At 47.3% G+C, this 19,477-nt stretch overlaps 2 protein-coding genes across 11 annotated transcripts in view; both read right to left on the bottom strand.

Moving 5' to 3' along the window:
• The window catches only part of LOC138817759 (putative adhesion G protein-coupled receptor E4P), a 31,175-nt gene extending 17,661 nt beyond the window's left edge, over nt 1-13,514 (bottom strand). For 4 of the 5 annotated variants that reach the window (XM_070008406.1, XM_070008407.1, XM_070008408.1 and 1 more), the window contains exons 1-6: nt 13,473-13,514; nt 9,266-9,344; nt 6,250-6,300; nt 5,173-5,295; nt 4,029-4,181; nt 2,663-2,710 (exon numbers count right to left, since the gene is read on the bottom strand). In XM_070008406.1, coding sequence (XP_069864507.1) covers nt 2,663-2,710; nt 4,029-4,181; nt 5,173-5,295; nt 6,250-6,300; nt 9,266-9,296 — 406 coding nt within the window. In that variant the 5' untranslated portion in view covers nt 9,297-9,344; nt 13,473-13,514. The remainder of the gene's footprint in view (nt 1-2,662; nt 2,711-4,028; nt 4,182-5,172; nt 5,296-6,249; nt 6,301-9,265; nt 9,345-13,472) is intronic. The other variant, XM_070008410.1, reaches the window with a different exon arrangement.
• A 2,430-nt stretch (nt 13,515-15,944) lies between these two features.
• The window catches only part of Adgre1 (adhesion G protein-coupled receptor E1), a 39,632-nt gene continuing 36,099 nt past the window's right edge, over nt 15,945-19,477 (bottom strand). For all 6 annotated transcript variants that reach the window (XM_070008399.1, XM_070008401.1, XM_070008404.1 and 3 more), the window contains 3 exons: nt 18,216-18,384; nt 18,004-18,108; nt 15,945-16,904 (listed from right to left, as the gene is read on the bottom strand). In XM_070008399.1, coding sequence (XP_069864500.1) covers nt 16,899-16,904; nt 18,004-18,108; nt 18,216-18,384 — 280 coding nt within the window. In that variant the 3' untranslated portion in view covers nt 15,945-16,898. The remainder of the gene's footprint in view (nt 16,905-18,003; nt 18,109-18,215; nt 18,385-19,477) is intronic.

Here is a 19,477-nt window from a genome sequence, read left to right as displayed (position 1 = left end):
GGCAGGAAATTCCATGAGACTCTGATCTCCAATGAACTACTCAGGAAAAGCTTCATGTGGTAGAGGGCTACCTTGAGCACTGAGAGTCTCATGGACAATGCCCAGGCCTTGAGTTCAAGTCCTAAGATGAGGACAAACAAAAAAAAAAAATTTAAGTCCAAAATGGGACAGGGGCTGGTAACCCAGGCCCAGAATCTCAGCTATTTAATGAATCCCAGCTATTTAATGAAAACTATAAAAACTGAAAGAAAGAAATTACAGAAGACACTAGGAAATGGAAAGACCTTCCATGTTCTTGGATAGGCAGCCTTAATTATAGTGAAAATGGCCATGCTGCCAAAATTAATATACAAATTCAATGCAATTCCTATTAAGATCCCAATGATGTCATTTCTGAAATACAGAAAACCGTCCAAAAATTCATATGGAACAACAAAAGACCTAGAATAGCCAAAACAATTCTAGGCAAAAAAGACAATATGGGTGGGATCTCGTTTCTGGACTTCAAACTCTACTATGAGCCATAACAAAGACAGCATGGTACTGGCACAAAAACAGACCCGAAGACCAACGGAATAGAAGAGAAGATCCAGAAATAAAACCACACGCCTACAGTCAGCTGATATTCGACTAGGAGCCAAAGACATACAATGGAAGAAACACAGCCTCTTCAACTACTGGTGCTGGGAAAACTGGGCAGCCACATGCAGAAGACTAAAAGTAGACCCCAGCCTGTCACCATGCACTAACATCAACTCAAAATGGATTAAAGACCTTAACATCATCCTGAATCTCTGAAACTACTGCAGGACAGAGTAGGAGAGACACTAGAACTTATAGGCACAGGCAGGAACTTCCTGAACAGAGTCCCAGGGTCACAACAAATTCGAGAGAGACTCGACAAATGGGACTACCTTAAAATAAAAAGTTTCTGCACAGCTAAAGACATAGCTGCCAAACTAGAAAGACAACCAAGTAACTGGGAAAAAAATATTTACCAGCAATATATAAGACAAGGAGTTAATATCCAGTATATACAGGGAACTCAAGAAACTAATCCCTCCCAAACCTAACAAACCAATTACTAAATGGTCAAGGGAACTAAAGAGAGACTTCTCAGAAGAAGAGATAAAAATGGCAAAGAAACACATAAAGGAATGTTCACCATCCCTGGTTGTAAAGGAAATGCAAATAAAGACAACCCTGGGATACCACCTTACCCCAGTCAGAATGTCCCACATCCACAAGTCAGCCAACGACAAATGCTGGAGGAGATGCAGAGAAAGAGGAACCCTATTACACTGCTGGTGGGAATGTACACTTATACAACCACTTTGGAAAGCAGTCTGGAAGGTCCTCAGAAAGCTAAATAATGACCTCCCCTATGACCCAGCCATACCACTCCAAGTATCTATCCTGAACAACAGGAACCAGGATACAAGGACAACTCCATATTCACTGCAGCACTGTTCACAATAGTCAGGATATAGAAACAACCCAGATGCCCCACTACAGATGAATGGAGCCAAAAAATTGTGGTATCTATATACAGTAGAATATTATACAGACATTAGAAAGACAAAATAATGTCATTCACAGGGAAATGGATGGAACTAGAAGAAATCATGTGGAGTGAGGTAAGTCAAGACCAAAGAGACAAACGGCACATGGTCTCCCTGATAAGTGGATGTTAAATCCAAAATGTAGGTGATATGACAAAGTAAACAAGACTCGAGAAACAAAGGACCTCCACTCATCTGGTCGAATCATTACTAAATGACCCCGTGTTGCTGACCACATATGTAGTATATATGGGCACATCGGAGGGAAACTAGCAGGAGGAAACAGAATCAGAGGGAAACAGGGGAAAACATACAACCCATCATCTGCCCTGGACATTGATCAAAACAAACCAAACAACTCAATGGCAGTGATGGGAGGGAGGGAATGAGAGGGAAGGAGGGAACAGCTGACACTATGCAAAAAGAAAGGAATGTACATTTCATCTGATGTGGAAGACATAACTATATAATCAAAGCCCACAGAACTCATAATCGTCATAGGCCACCATAGACAATTTGCCCCATGAAGGTTAGAATGTGTTTGCGACTTAAACTAAGCATCACTATCCCACAATACTGTGAAATTTGTGAAATTATGTAATCACTTAATCACAATAAAATTTTTGAAAAAGAAATCAGGTTACTGATTATATTGAATTTAGAGCCCACTTTAATTTATGTGTGTGTGTGTGTGTGTGTGTGTGTGTGTGTGTGTGTGTGTGTTGTGTGTGTAACTGGGATTTGAACACATAGCCTACTTGTGAGGCTGGCGCTCTACCACTTGAGCCGCATCTCCATCCAGACATTTTGCTGGCTATTTTGGAGAGAAGAATCTTTTTTGGACTGTTGTTCCCAAGTTGGCTTTGAACTGTGATCCTCTAGATCTCAGCCTGCTGAGTAGCTGGGATTAAGGGGATGAGCCACCCTGCTTGGCTGTACTCCCTCATCTTGCACAGACTCTTCTTGATTTGACCACATCCTCACAGATCCTCTTTCCCCACAGGTCAAATTCCTGAGTTCCTGGGAGGCAGGGATTCAGGAGCATACCAGGAAGTAGGAATCTGGAATTGCCAGCCAGGGTCCTGAATCTGGGTACTCACCCTGCTGTGGAACGGTTTCCCTTTCCATGTGGCCTGGGGACAGTTCATCTACAAAGGGGACAGCATGTTGAGTCTGTGATCCTGCAGCTTCCCCTTCAAACCCTCTAGCCATTCCCAGCTCTGTGCGACATTGGAGCAAAGCAGAGACGCTCACGTCCCTAGGAAATGGAGGCTAGCTCTGCTGAACCACCAGCGGCCAGTCCAGGGCTTCCACGCACTTGCTTTCAAGAAGCTGAATTGTGAGCTGGGCACTGGTAGCTCACGCCTGTCATCCTAGCTACTCAGGAGGCTGAGATCTGGAGGATCACAGTTCAAAGCCAGCCTGGGCAGGAAATTCCATGAGACTCTTATCTCCAATGAACTACAAAAAAAGCCAGAAGTGGTGCTGTGCCTCAAGTAGTTGAACGCCAGCCTGAAGCAGAAAAGTTCAGGGACAGCATCCAAGCTTTAAGTTTAAGCCTCAGGACCAACATACACACACATTAAAAAAACCAAGTTCAGAAGAATACGAAGCCAGTCCTTTTGGAATGGAAGGAGAGTGACTTGTAAGGCAGCCATGGATTCCCAGGAGTCTGCGAGCTGGGACTGGCTAGGTGGTTTGGTTTAGACAGCCTCGCTCTGGGAAGGACGGGGGACAGCACAGCGATGAGGGACAGAGGCTGGGACACAGCTCTGCTCTCTTACTCTGCCTTGAGGCTGGTGTTGCTGTCACCAGCTATGGTCTCCTAACCCCCCTTTTTTTGGGGGGGTGCCCATCCTGGGGCTTGAACTCAGGGCCTGGTTGCTGTTCCTGACTCTTTTGCTCAAGGCGAGTGCTCTACCACTTGAGCCACAGTGCCACTTCCGGTTTTCTGGCGGTTCATTGGAGATAAGAGTCTCATAGACTTTTCTGCCCAGGCTGGCTTTGAACTGCGATCCTCAGATCTCAGCCTCCTGAGAATTTAGGATAACAGGTTTGAGCCACTAGCACCTGGCTTTAACCTCTTTTTTTTTTTTTTTCTTTTTGTTGGTCATGGGACTTGAACTGTGAGCCTGGGTGCTGTCCCTCAGCTTTTTGGCTCAAGGAGAGCGCTCTACCACTTGAGCCACAGCACCACTTCCAGTTTTCTGGTGGTTTATTGGAGATAAACCCTGGCTGGCCTTGAACCATGATCCTCAGACCTCAGCCTCCTGAGTAGCTAGTATGACAGGCATGAGCCACTGGTGCCTGGCCTTTTTTTTTTCTTTAAAAGATTTATTATACTTATTTTTTAGGAGAACTCAAACTTATCATACCAGTGGGCCCAGAGGAATTTCTACCCCGAAGTCTGTGCCTCCCTTCTCCCCCTTTTCTTTCATGAGGGAAGGAGTATTTGGAGATGCTTACTGTAACACTGTGGATGTTCGATGTCAATGATGCTGGCCACCCAGTTGAGCCAAGGCACCGCTACCACGCAGCTGCAGAGGTAGCTCCCAATCTTGTTCTTGCAGTAAGATTTTTTCCTGCAGCGCGCCTGCTGCGTCTGGCACTCATCAATGTCTGATGGGCAAGAGGAAAGCTACGTTTACTCTTCAAGAACTGTGCCATGTCCTCTTCTCCACAGAGTTCTCATGGCCTAACATGGTTTATCCAAGTGTGGAGCGTGGCAGGGGCCAGTGGCTTTTCATCCCAGCTATTCAAGAGGCTGAGATCTGAGGGTCAGGGGTTCAAAGTCAGCCCCGGCAGGAAAGTCTGTGAGACTCACCTCCAATGAGCCACTATGAAGTAGGAAGTGGAGCTGTGACTCAAGTGGTAGAGTTGGAGCGTTGAGCAAACAAGCTCAGGGATAGCACCTGAGCCCTGAGTTCAAGTCCTAGGACTTGCACAAAAACAAAACAAAATAAAACAGAACAACAAAACATAAACCAACACCCAGGGATTGGTAGTGGAATAAAGTAGAAAACATGTCATGAGACACAGAAGGACCATATTCCTTATGTCCTGGCTCACAGAATCTGTGCTCTGAGTCTCTCTTGGTTTAGCAGCTAATGGCAAGAGTTGAGGTTCAAGAAAGGAAACCCACAGACTGACTCTGCTCTGGGCCGATGCCACATGCTTCCTCTTTCTATCCAAGCACGGAGATGGCTAAGCCAGGCGCCAATGACTTATGCTGGTCATCCTAGCTACTCAGGAGGCTGAGATTTGAGGATTCCAGTTCAAAGCCAACCCGGACAGGAAAGTCTGTGAGACTCTTATCTCCAAAAAACTATTCAGAAAAAGCTGCAAGTGATGCTATGTGGGTCAAATGGTAGATTGCTTGCCTTGAGCACAAAGAAGCTCAGGAACGGTGCTTAAACCCTGAGTTCAAGCCCCAGGATTGGGGGAAAAAATATACCTGACTAATTGCTGTACCTCTTCTGAGGCCCTCTGATCCTCTGGAGGCTGTGGGGAGGGGGTGTGTTTTACACACACACACACACACACACACACACACACACACACACACACACGCCACACCATGATGGCTTCTTCTACTGAGTGACATCCTTACCTTTGCAGGCCTCCTGGGGCCAGATGAAGGGGCCTGGCCCAGATGTGGGCTGGAATCCAGGCTTACAGATGCAGTGGGTGGTGTTGTGGCAGTCAGCGTAGACATGGCAGTGGGGACAGGGAGCTGCACAGAACACAGGTCTATTCGTTCATTTGCTCATTCATTTGTCCAAGAAATGATCCCTGACAGCTGGGTACCCGAGGTTCATGCCTACTCACCCCTAGCTACTCAGGAGGCTGGGAGCTAAGGATTTGGGGTTCAAGATCAGCCCAGGCAGGAAAGTCCAGAAGGCCTTTTTTTTTTTTTTTTTTTTTTTTTTTTTTTGTCGGTCGTGGGGCTTGAACTCTGGGCCTGGGCGCTGTCCCTCAGCTCTTCAGCTCAAGGCGAGCGCTCTACCACTTGAGCTACAGCGCCACTTCCGGTTTTCTGGTGGTTTATTGGAGATAGGAGTCTCATGGTCTTTCTTGCCCGGGCTGGCTTTGAACCGCGATCCTCAGATCTCAGCCTCCTGAGTAGCTAGGATTACAGGCGTGAGCCACCAGCGCCCGGCTCAGAAGGCCTTTTATCTCAAATGAACCACCAAAAAGCCCGAAGTGGAGGTGTGTGGCTCAAGTGGTCGAGCACCACCCTAACTATTTGCAAGTGCTATTGGTGCTGAAAATGCTGGTGATGGGTGGTGAGAACGGAGCACAGGAAACATCCATTATCCAAAGAACACAAGAAAGTGCCCGAGGCTCAGTCCTCTCTCACTTGAGAAGACATTCTTCTGGGCTGGGAAGGTGGCTCAGTGGTAGGGTGCTTGCCTGGCATGCATGAGGCCCTGGGTTCGATTCCTCAGCATCACATAAGCAGAAAAGGCCGGAAGTGGCTGCTGTGGCTCAAGTGGTAGAGTGCATGCATGCCTTGAGCTGAAGAGCCCAGGCCCAGAGTTCAAGCCCCACGAGCAATAAAAAAAAAAAAAGAAAAAGAAAAAAAGAAAAGACATTCTTCCCTTCTCCCTGTCCCCTTTCCCCCCCTCAAAGTCCTATAGCCCCACTTCCTTTCTCTTGGTGTTTGGCCATGAGTAGACAGACTCACCTTTAGAATTTGTTACTTCCCATCCTGACACAGCCAGCAAGACGCCAAGGGCTGGGAGAAAAGACAAAAAGGAGGAAGCGGTCATGTGAGGCTCCCCCTGGGACTCCCCCGGGGCGAGCTGAGGGCTTCTCCCCCCCACCCCCCATACACAGAAAAGAGCTATTGGCACATGTACCAGCTTCCTCACAGAGTCTCCAGGCAGGCTATGAGCACCAGGAGTAGGCTATGTGCTCGGGGTGCACGGGAGAAAGGTCTGACTATTGTTATGTGATCCAACTTCTGAAAATCCACCACCTTATGCCGCAGATCCTCCCAAAACTAGCTAGCCCCCAAAGCCAGGCTGGAAGTCTCCTCTTGGTATTCCCCAATGGCTGGCAGTCTAGGCCTGTACCTCCTATTCACCAGTAGAATAGAACACAAGCTACTGGGTTACTTAACATTTCTTAGTGGCCACATTAGAAAACAACAACAACAAACAAGTAAGAGCTGAGAGCCTGTGGCTCACACCTATAATCCTAGCTTCTCAGGAGGCTGAGATCTGAGGATCACGATTCAAAGCCAGCCTGGGCAGGAATGTCTGTGAGACTTTTATCTCCAATTGACCACACACACAAAAAAAGCCAAAAGTGATGCTGTGGCTCAAGTGATAGAGCACTAGCCTTGAGCACAAAAGCTCAGGCACAATGCCCAGGCCCTGATTTCAAGCCCCAGGACACACACACACACACACACACACACACACACACACACACACACACACACACACACACACACACACACACACACACACACACACACACACACACACACACACACACACACACACACACACACACACAGGCAAATTAAAAAACTCATTTCAATGATATATATTTTTTTTGGGGGGGGGTCCGGTTGTGGGGCCTGAACTCAGCTCTTCAGCTCAAGGCTAGCGCTCTACCACTTGAGCCACAATGCCACTTCTGGCTTTTTTCTTTTTGCTTATGTGGTACTGAGAAATCGAACCCAGGGCCTCATGCATGCAAGGCAAGTGCTCTACCACTGAGCCACCTTCCCAGCCCCTCAATGATATATTTTATGAGATACACTCAAGATGTTATCATCCAATGTGCTCATCAACTTGGGGACAGGATCAACCAATGGGACTGTACCAAGCTCAAAAGTTTCTGCACAGTGAAGGACATAGTTTCTAAGCTATAAAAACAGTCCTACAGAATGGGAGAAAATATCTCTATCTATCTATCTATCTATCTATCTATCTATCTATCTATCTATCTATCTATCAATCAATCATTTTGCCAGTTATAAATCTGACAAGGGCCTAATATCTAGAATATACAAGGAGCTCAATAAACTAAACCCCCTCAAATCAATAACTCTCAATTAATAATAAGCAAAGGAAATACAGACTTCTCAAAATAAGTAAAAATAGTCAATAGACACATGGAAAAGTATTCAACATCCCTGGTCATAAATGAAATGCAAGTCCAAATAACATTGAGATTTCATCTCATCCATGGTAAGCTTGGCCAGCATCAAGAATATGAGTAACAGCAAATGCGGCGGGGATGGGGGAATGGTGGGGGTGGGGTGGAGGGGAGTCCTAGTATTACACTGTTTGGAGGAATATAAATGAAAGGCAGCATGGACATTCAAAAAGAAGAAGAAGAAAGGAGAAGAAGAAGGAGAAGAAGGAGAAGAAGAAGAAGAAGAAGAAGAAGAAGAAGAAGAAGAAGAAGAAGAAGAAGAAGAAGAAGAAGAAGAAGAAGAAGAAGAAGAAGAAGAAGAAGAAGAAGAAGAAGAAAACTAAACTTAGAACTACTCAAGGATCCAGCAATACCAGCATTCTTTTTTTGGGGGGGGGGGTCCGGTCATGGGGCCTGAACTCTGGGCCTGGGCGCTGTCCCTCAGCTCTTCAGCTCAAGGCTAGGCTCTACCACTTGAGCCACAGCGCCACTTCTGGCTTTTTTCGTTTTGCTTATGTGGTGCTGAGGAATCGAACCCAGGGCCTCAGGCATGCAAGGTAAGCGCTCTACCACTGAGCCAACTTGCCAGCCCCAATACCAGCATTCTTAACTGTAAAGGAAACACAAAAGCCAGGTGCCGGTGGCTCAAGCCTGTCATCCTAGCTACTAAGGAGGCTGAGATCTGAACTTTGCAGTTCAAAGCAGGAAAGTCCATGAGACTCTCATCTCCAATGAACCACCAGAAAATTGGAAGTGGTGCTGTGACTCAAGTGGTAGAACACTCACCTTGAGCTGAAGAGCTGAGGGGCAGTGCCCAGGCCCAGAGTTCAAGCCCCACAACTAGCCAAAAGAAAAAAAAAAAGGAAACACAAATCAAAGCATCCTTGTGATTCCAGTTCACCTCACACAGAATGGCCGCCATCAAGAAAATAACGAAGAAGTCATATGGTGAGGTTATGTATGTGCATCTTCACTATTGGTGGGAACGGAAGTCTGTCTGCCCACTATGGAAATTATCCTAGGAGTTCCTCAAAAAATTAAAAATAACATTTTCACATGATCTGACCAAACCACTTCATGGGCATATTTTTTAAAAAGAAGAATCAAAGTCAGCTTCTTGTACACATGTTTATCGCGTCCTTATTCACAATAGCCCTGATTGCAGGAGGAGATTAGATGCTCACAACCAGGTCAATAAATGATTATGTGATTTATAGGCAAAAAATGGAATATTAGTTAGCCACAATGAAAAATGAAGCCATGCCATTTGCAAGAAAATCAAGGAAGTGGAAATCACCACATTAAATGAAGTAAGCCAGTCCCACACTGACAAGAACTGAATATTTTCTCTCATCCATGGACTGTAAAGATGGGAGAGGGAAGGAGAAAAAGCTAAGGGGGAAGGATGGCAAAACAAAACAAAACAAAAGGACTGATAGAGATAGGAAGAACTTTCTAATGAACCAAGCGCTGGTGGTTCACGTCTGTAATCCAGCTATTCAGGTGGTTGAGATCTGAGGATCAAGGTTCGAATCTTGTGTTTCACTTACCAGCGAGCATGGGTAGGCACCAGCTTCCCATAGCTCAGAGACACCGGAACACAAAGCCGACAGTCTCTCTTCAGCAGACCTGGAAAGATGAAACAAAATGCGGATAGTGTCCGGTGTAACCCTTTTCATCTCTCTCCCAATAAGTCCTCAGAAGCAAGGGTTCCAGTTAGCAAATGATAAACAAGTCTGTCTGTCCTCCCTCCCTCTGTCCCTGGAATTTAAAAACCTGGTCTATTGCATTTAGCAAAATCCACACTGTAGAAAATTTCCCTGCACACACCATCCAGATATTATTTTCCCCCTCTCCTATTATTTATTTGCTTCCCATTTTGTCACTGACCATCACATCTGTATTTGTGAAGTCCAGTGGGATGTCTTGGTGTGTGATTCCATGGGAAGATAAGTAAATAAAAACAAAGAACATATCCATCTTGTAAATTTATCCTTTTCTTCTGACGAGCTCTTTTGGAAGTTTAAAAGTCACAGTATATTATCATCACCTGTGTCACCAAGGTATGCAATAGGTAGTCTTGAACACATGTTTCTCTTGTCTCCCAGAGGCAAGAGGATAGCAAATGTAAGACCAATTTGGACAGAGTTAGCAAGATGGTATCTCAAAAGTAAAATACAAAAACAACAGGGTTGAAGGCCTTACTCAATTGGTAGAGTGCTTGACTAGCATGTGCAAAGACCTGGGTTTGATTCCTATTATGGAGAGAGAGAGAGAGACAGAGACAGAGAGACAGAGATAGAGACAGAGATAGAGACACAGAGACAGAGAGAGACAGAGAGACAGAGACAGAGACAGACAGACAGAGAGAGAGACAGAGACAGACAAAGAGCAGCTTTTCCCTGGTGTCTGGCATGGTTGGAAGAGGAGCTGTGAGGAACAGTCACTGTACTGCCATCAAGCTAGATTTGCCTTGTGGCAGCCCAGCTGTTCTAGAAACATTGCAATCACTCTGAGGACATTCCAGCAGCTGCAGAGGACCTCCACAACCAGGGGTTAAGACCTGCTCCACAGCCTGCACCGTATGGGCCTTGAGAACTTGTATTCTAAGCAAGATTCTAGCAGAACTCTTGATGATCCTGTAGCCAGAGAAGTACTTCACCTGATGGCCCACGAGAAGGCCTCTGATTGGTGAAAACAAGATCCTTCATTTACATGAAAAGCTGAGCCATGATTGGTGCAAACACAATTCTTCATTTGCACGAAGAGCTCTGCTAAGATTGGTGCAAGCACAGTTCTTCATTTGGATGAAGGGCCCTGCTATGATTGGTGCAGACACCACCTTCATTTGCATAAAGGGTTCTGCTATGATTGGTACAAACAAACACAGTCCTCCATTTGCGTGAAGGGCTCTTCTGTGATTGGTGGGAGCACAATTCTTCATTGGCATGAAAGGCTCTGCCATGATTGGCACAAACAACCTTTCCTGTGCCCCTCCCGGCTACCTAACCAGGTGATTCAGTCCAGAAACTCCGTTCTGAAGTGCTGATGGCATGAGGTTGGCCGGAGAGTACCAGGAAGTGACTGGGCAAAGAGAGCCGAGTTGGCAGAGGAGACAAAGGGTGTCAAACGCTGGAGATGAGCAACTGTGGGACCCAGTCAATGGATGAGTTCCAGGAGGCTTCCAAGCCCTTGACTCAAGCAAGAGCCACCACACTGGCTAGTGTCAGAGCTGTGGGTCCCTACACCTGCACCCACCCAGAAGCTGTGACACTCATGGGGACTCCCCAGGGCTGCCACTCACTGCTGCAGGAAGCCAAGGTTACAAAGGTTGGAGCCACTGGTGACAAAAGCCCAGAGGCGCTAAGCTCCCAGCCTGCACACACACAGCTGGAAGACCTGGCCTTCTCCACCCTGGAGCCACACAGCCTGCAGCTCTTCTGGTTTGAGCTGTGAGGCTCTGGGTGCCAGCCTAGTGCCCCAGCCTTGCTCAGGTCTGGGCCTGGGAAAGGCAGGACTAGCAGAGCTTTGAGCTATCTTCTCAGGAGTTCGACTCCATCAGAGGAACAAGAATCCAGCCAGCAGAGTAGTAACACACCACCTATCTGCATTTTCATAATGTAAATATTCCCAAGAAATTAATGACATTACTTGTCTTTAAATATGAGTGGCCGGAAAAACGAGGGGGTAGAAAAACTTTACATTCAACCACCTGCTTTGATTCTGAACCAAATGAAGGTCCTTTATATCCCACCCCAATCCCCCCCCAAATCCACATCTAAAGGACAAAATAACAGAAGCATCCCATGCTACTGTAAAGGTGCCTTTCAAAGTTGGTTTTATTTTGGTCCAAGACTAGAACTCAGATTCAGTATCTGATGCTTTTGCTCATTGGCTGGCACTCTACCACCTGAACCAAGCCTCCAACCCTTCAAAGAGTTTAAACTACAACAACCACAACAACACTGTGGCAAGTATTTGCTTGATGGGCATAATTTAGGTAGTGGGATTTGCCATCACATTTCCAAGCTCATACCTGTAATCCTAGCTACTCTGCAATCAGAGGACTGTGGTTCAAATCTAACCTGGCTAGGAGATTCCATGAGCCTCTCCTCTCCAATTAGCCAGCAAAAAACTGGAAGTGGAGCTATGTCTCAAGTGGTAGCGTACTAGCCTTGAGTAAAAAAGCTAAGGAACAGCACTGGGACCCTGAGTTCAAGTCCCAGGACACACACACACACACACACACACACACACACACACACACACACACACACACACACACACACACACACACACACACACACACACACACACACACACACACACACACACACACTTCAAATTTCCAGGGTGTATTAAACAAAGATAACATGCTCTGCAAATCTATCTTGGCACACCTCACATGCACACACAGGAAGGCAGCCTTTGAACACACTCAGGGCTCATAATTCTCAGACACATGAACAGCCTCTCCTGCCAGGCTGATGCCCTGAAAGAAGTCACCAATTGTCCCTGATGTGGAGAAGGATGGTGACCTGTGCCTGGAAAACAGCAGCACCTCAACACCACCCCCTGCCCACAAGGAGCTCCATCCTGAAGGATGTGCACCCCATCCCCGTGTCAGAAGGCTGGAACCATGCGGCCTCTACCTGCCACAGACCCACAAGCTGCCTCAGGACAAACCCCAGAACAGACCCTATCCGGCTTCAGAGCGATCTTGGCTTACTGCGCCATGTTCGGGAGGGTCATGGCTTCTTTCCTCATTGCTGACTGGGACCCCTGGTCCTGGAGACCAGGAAGAAGCAGACTAGGCAGGCTGGAGTTCAAGGTCTTGGTTAGGATGAGCCCCTGACCCAGCCTAGGTCAGAAAACTCTTAGCAGGCACAGGGATGGATACAGAAGGGGTGCTCCAGGACCTTGGCTCGTGCTTCCCCTGGCCTGGAGACAGTTCTGGGGCTGAAGTCTGGGCTCAATGCTCACTTAGTGTCTCTCCCACAATCCTCTTTCCTTCCATCTGGGACGTCACATGAGGTGAATGGGAAGAAAGAAGAGGGATGGAGGAAGGGAAGAAGTATAAGATGATGCAATGCATAAGCTGCTCTTCCGCGTTCTGTGCATTGTATGTTACAGTCCTGGATTTACATCAAGGCTTTTCTATAGCTCTCTCTCTCTCTCTCTCTCTCTCTCTCTCTCTCTCTCTCTCTCTCTCTCTCTCTCTCTCTCTCTCTCTCTTTCTCTCTCTCTCTCTGTGCTGGTACCAAGGCTTGAGCTCAGGGCCTGGGTGCTTTTCCACTCAAGGCTAGTGCCCGATCACTTAAGCCACAGCTCCACTTCTAGCTTTTCTGGTGGTTCATTGGAGACAAGAGTCTCATGAACTTTCCTGTCTGGGTTGGCTTTGAACTGTGATCCTCAGATCCCAGCCTCCTGAGGAGCTTAGGGTTTACAGGCGTGAGCCACAGTGCTGGGCACTAGACTTTTCTTCTTAACGCTTTATCATTTTAGCACCTGCTTAAAGCACCCCACAACATATCACCCACACAGCAGTACCTCCATTCTCTCACACACAGACATGGAAAAGCAAACAGGCTCAATGCCCATCTAGCAGACTTTCAAGAAAAATAAAGCCACAGGGCCAGGAAAAGGAACATCTCCTGGAAATTTTCTTTAAAGCCAGGATATTTCTTTCCCAACTCAAACACCCAAGCAAAACACCTTCCGTGCAGGGTGTGGAGTTACTAACGCGCAGACACTTACCCAAGGTGCCGAAGACTTAGCCTCTCCTCAGCCTGGTGCCTCTTCAGTGCTAACTAAAGAGGAAGTACATCTTCACTTATCTTGCAATTCAGCATCTCAGGGAATCTCTTGGGGCTGGGCACAAGGGCTGGGCTGTGTATTAGGGTGTGTGCCTATAATGCAATGTCCACTACTTCTCTCTTTTTTTTTCTTTTTCCGATGTGGGGGCTTCAACTCTGGGCCTGGGTACTGTCCTTTAGCTTTTAGTGCTCTACCACATAAGCCCCAGCTCCATAGTGGAGAGAAGAATTTTATAGACTTTCCTACCCAGGCTGGCTTGGAACCATGACTCTCAGGTCTCAGCCTCCTGAGTAGCCAGGAGGACAGGCGTGAGCCACCAGTGCCAAGATCACTGGTCCTCTTTTTGCTAATTTAAAATAGTGCAGGATTGCACTAAAAAATTAATTTGAAGCTGGGCACCTGTGGCTCACGCCTGTAATCCCAGCTACTCAGGAGGCTGAGATCTGAGGATCGAGGTTGGAAGCTAGCCTGGGCAAGAAAGTCCTTGAGTCTCTTATCTCCAATGAACCACCAAAAAGCCAGGTATGAGGTTGTGGCTGAAAGTGGTAGAGCACTAGCCTTGAGGGAGAAGAGCTCAGAGACAGGGTCCAGGCCCCACGTCCAAGTTCCATGACTGACAAAAAAGAAAGGAAATATTTCTTTCCCTCTGTAGAAACTACGCTTGTGATCAGTGGCAGGCTTCTACTTCTGCAGGCTAAAGCCCCTGCCAGGTTCCAGCAATCCTCCCTTCCCTTTCCTCTCTAGACCAAGGTGTGATAATACACCCCCCATGCCAACCACAGAGTCCCCATTATCCCTTATTGATTTCCTGGACTCTGACACCCACTTAATAAACATTCCTCTCACTCACCCTCCTCATCTAACTCACATGACTTGGCCCAGATGCTTCTGCTTAGAGTCACCTACACAAACAAGGAGCTGCCTCTAAGTCTAACCACAAGCCAATCTTTATCAGCTACCACAGGAGAAAAAAAAAGAGGAAAGACTACCCTGTTTTGGGTGTAGACTCAAAGCACAACACTCAAATGCTGCTTCCCTTTTGCCAGTGTTGATAAAGAATTGTTTCTTGCCAGACATAGTGGCTCACGCTTGTCATCCCAGCCACTTGGGAAGCTGAGATCTGAAGATCAAGGTCTGAAGCCAGGGCAGGCAGGAAAGTCTGTGAGATTCTTAGCTCCAGTGGCTCAAGTAGCAGAGTGATTTCAGGTCATACTGCCTCAGGCCTACATGGAATGTTTATCTTTGTTCACTTTGGAAACACCATGCTTGAGTCCCAGCAGGGCCCAGAAAGGCAGGGATGGTTCTAGGTTCAGTACAGGCCAGGTGGAGTCACTCAGTGGTAGAGAAAGCCATTGCCTGGCATCCACTTCAGCACCCTGGGTGATATATGCATGCATGCATGGATGAATGGTAAAGGATGGACAGATGGATGATGATGGATAGACCAATGGATGGATGGATTATTAATGATGGATTAATGATGGATAGACAGATGATGGACTTGGGTAGATGAGTAGATGGGTAGATGGATGGATGGTTGGGTAAATGGATGGTTGGATAGATGGGTGGATTGTGAATGGGTGAATAGGTGGATGTATAGATGGATGGATAATGGATGGATGGGGGGTCGAATTAGTGGGTATATTGATGGATATGTGGACTGATGGATGGGTGGGCGGGTAGTTGGATGGATAGATGATGAATGGGTGAATGGATGGGTAGATGGATGACTTGATGGATGGATAGATGGGTGGAGGGGTTTAATTGGTGGGTGGATGGATGGATGTGTGGATGGATGGAAGGGTAGATGGGTAGTTGGATGGGTAGATGATGAATGAGTGAGGGGATGGGTAGATGGAGGATAGATGGATGAGGATGGATGAGTGGATAGTTGGATGGATAGATGATGAATGGGTGAGTGGATGGGTAGATGGATGAATTGATGGATGGATAGATGGGTGGATGGGTGGAGGAGTTTAATTGGTGGGTGGACAGATGGATGTGTGGATGGATGGATGGAAGGGTAGGTGGGTAGTTAGATGGGTAGATGATGAATGGGTGAGTGGATGGGTAGATGGAGGATAGATGGATGAGGATGGATGAATGGATAGTTGGATGGATAGATGAATGAGTGGATGGGGAGATGAGTGAATAGATGTAAAATGGATTCATGACTCTTCTTTTCTCCCCAGCTGAGCCAGTTACTGTTGAAAAACCAGTTACTGTATGCACCACATAGACTTAACCAACAAGCACAGAATTTTCCACGCAATGGCCACAGAATCCATATTCTTCTCAGCAGCCCAGAAAACTCCCCCCAAAAGTCTTATTTTAGACCCATAGCAAGTCTTTACAAATAAAAGTTAACATAACTTGTAGAATGTTTTAGAACATCATGTGCATCTTGCTAAAATTCAGGTTTGGGTTACAGCTCTGGAAGATGTGATGGCAGGTTTGGTCTGCTAGAAAGCTTATGTGGCCGGTTGATGGGTGACACTCTAAGGAAAGAGGGGTTTCTAGAGTATTCTTGGAAAGGAGGACATACACATTTAAATTGGTCACCTCCTTCTTCCCTCCCTGGCATTCAAGATTGGAAGGAAGGTAGGCTGAGAATCTTTACCAAGTCACAAGAGTTTCTGGGTAAGTTTCTGGTCTGGATCTTGAGTCTAGACTTGTGTTTTTTTGTTGTTGTTTTTTTCAGTTGGGTTAATCTCAGTTGACACAGCTTATTTGCTGTTGCTGTGTTCGCTGTTGTTTTGGTGCTGGTTCTGGGGCTTGAACTCAGGGCCTGGACACTGTTCTTGATCTTTTGTGCTCAAAGCTGGTGCTATATCATTTGAGCCACAGTTCTACTTCCAGCTCTTTTCGTGCCCAGTCTGGCTTCAAACTGCAATCCTCAGATGTCAGCCTCCTGAGTAGCTAGGATTATAGGTGTGAGCCACTGGCATGAGGTGTGACTTGTTTTGTAAAGCAGGAAGCGATTTTGTCTTGGTTTAAATCATTCAGATGGATGGAAAACCATTTATTGCAAGCTATTTTGTACCCAACCCATGCCAGGGGCTCCCGCTTGGAGCACAGGACATAAAATGGCAGCCACAGGCCCTCAGATCTGACACTGGACTGAAAGTTGTTATTTCCTAGAGCTCTGGAAATTCAGAGCACTGCAAAGCACAGAGGATAAAAGTATTGCTCGGAACAGTTGCACAAAACACTGGGAAATGGACGCCCATCTGTACTCTGGATTCCCAGAGGTTCAAGTTGGCACATTCTGAATTTGCACACTACGCCAAGGAGAGATCTTCAAGGAAGGACCCACAGGCACTTAACACCCTCCAGTGCTGTTCGCTGAGTATGGAAAGCAAAGCTTTAGTCCTGGAAGACAGAAATGAGAATTTCTTCCTCATCTGACTCATCACAAATAAAACTGGGATTTCAAACATCTACAGAAACATAAACACACTGAGCGAAATATAGCAACAAAGTCCTAAAAAGTGAAGCATGGGCTGGGAAGGTAGCTCAGTGGTAGAGTGCTTGCCTAGCATCCATGAAGCCCTGGATTCGATTCCTCAGTACCACATAAACAGAAAAGGCCAGAAATGGCGCTGTGGCTCAACTGGTAGAGTGCTAGCCTTGAGCAAAAGAAGCTCAGGGACAGAGCCGAGATCCTGAGTTCAAGCCCAGGACTGGCAAAAAAAAAAAAAAAAGTGAAGTGTGTTTTTATGCTGGTCCTGAAGACTTGAACTCAGGGCCTGAGCTTTTTTTCACTCAAAGCTGGCACTTGAGCACCACTTCTAGTTTTTTGGTGGTTAACTAGAGATAAGAGTCTCGTGGACTTTGCTGCCCGGACTGGTTTTGAACTGCAATCCTCATATCTCAGCCTTCTGAGTAGGTAAGATCACATCACAGGCATAGCCACCAGTGAGCATAAACATAAAAAATAAAAGTTTAAAAGTAATTGTTCTGAGTGTGGCAGGCCCGTTGTCCAACCCAGAAGCTGTCTCCAGCCTATTCTCCTGACACCTCTTCGTCCAGACATACGAAGTCAACACTTGTGTGTTGCTCAGCATCCTTTGCAGCTAGGTTTGGTCCATGCAAGGTGTGGTCTCTGTTCCCACCCTATCTCTCTTTGCTCATCTGGAACCTAGTGGTGATGTCTGGAGCTGTGCATCCATTTCGGCACCATGCAAATAACATAAATGGAAAGCTCACAGGCTGCTGGCTAAGTGACAAACTAGGGAGAGCCCAGAGCTTTCTCGGGGTGATGGGAATGGAGCTGCGCACAGGCACGGCGCTCCCTTGACCACTAGCTACACCTCTGAGCTCCCCCCGCCTGCACACTGTCCCTCACACAGGAAGCTGAGGTGGAGACACCCAGCACCCATGCGGCTCTGGCCCCAGCCGTGTGTCTGACACTGGGCAGCAGGCCTTCCTTCCCATCAGCACTTGGGAAGAGATGCGCGGGCCCCCTCACCGTGTTGGCTGTAGAGGGCATGGACGACAGCTGGACCCCCAAGGTCTGGGACTGGGAGCTGGGCTCCTTCTTCTTGGTGATCCATCTCCTGTATTCCTCTCGCACCTGGAGACAGAGACACCAGGAGCGGGTGGGTGGTGCTCACAGGTGAAGGGGAATGGGTGGGGGGAGGGGGGAGGGGGTGGAGACGCAGGCCAGTGGCCGTCATCTACCTGGCGGTTGAGGAGACAGTGAATGAGGAAGATGAAGGCACCCTGCAGGCTGTTGGTGATGGTGAAGAGGTATGCCATGACACTGGCCACGGGGCCGATCTGGAAAATGCCCAGAATCCAAGAGCAGCCCAGGATGAAGATCTGGGCAAAAGCTTTGAAGGTCAGCAATCTGGAAGACAGAAACAAAACAAAACCAAGCGGTTCTGGGGGCTGGCACGCACCTGCTGGTCCCCATGCCCGGGCCCTGGAAGCGCCGGCACTGCACGCTTGTGGCCTGCCACAAAAGGGGGACAGGGAGAAGGTGGAAGCCTCCCAGCCTAGAGGTGGGGAGCTGGGACTGCAGGCGGCCCCTGCGGCACTGGGTACGGAGATGTACCAATCCTGGACCTATTTAGCAGTCATTCCCTACTCCACTTTCCCTCAGGTGAAAACAGACACCACACACACACACACACACACACACACACACACACACACACACACACACACACACACACACACACACACACACACACACACACACACACACACACACACACACACACTCATCCAGAGGAGACTGAAAGATGCAGAGAATGCTCTATGCCCACTCAATGGCATATAACTTAGCTATAATAACGAATAGCACATGCTAAGACACACATAAACCTTACAAAATTTGGTGCTAAATGAACACAGCCAAAGAGGGTTACGTACTTTGGGACTTATACAAAATATCCAAAATAGACCAACTAATTCAGAGAGTCAGACAGAGATTATAAAACCATTTTTTTTTAAGTAACAGGAGAGTCATGAGATGCCATTTTGGGTAAGTCCAGACTCTTCAATCAGAGTGTCTTTTTTCAAAATATGAAGGCACTGAGCTGGGCCCTGGTGGCTCACCCCTGTAAATGCTAACTAACTCAGGAGGCTGAGATCTGAGGATCACGGTTCTAAGCCAGCTGGGCAGGAATGTCTGTGAGACGCATCTCCAATTATCTACTCCAAAAGCTGGAAGTGGAACTGACTGTGGTTACAGAGGTAGAGTGTTGTTAGCCTTGATCAAAAAAAGCTCAGAGAAGCTGGGCACTGGTGCTCACGCCTGTAATCCTAGCTACTCAGGAGGCTGAGATCTGAGGATCACAGTTCAAAGCCAGCCTGGGCAGGAAAGTCCATGAGACTCTGATCTCCAATAAACCACCAGAAAACCAGAAGTGGCGCTGTGACTCAAGTGGTAGAGCATTTGCCTTGAAGTGAAGAGCTGAGGGACAGCGCCCAGGCCC

The sequence above is a fragment of the Dipodomys merriami genome, unplaced genomic scaffold (genome assembly GCF_024711535.1).
Source record: "Dipodomys merriami isolate MVZ:Mamm:240054 unplaced genomic scaffold, mDipMer1.0.p SCAF_70, whole genome shotgun sequence".
NCBI classification, from domain to species: Eukaryota; Metazoa; Chordata; class Mammalia; order Rodentia; family Heteromyidae; genus Dipodomys; species Dipodomys merriami.
The sequence above is the reverse complement of the archived record's forward strand: the minus strand, read 5'-3'. Positions and strand labels throughout refer to the sequence as shown.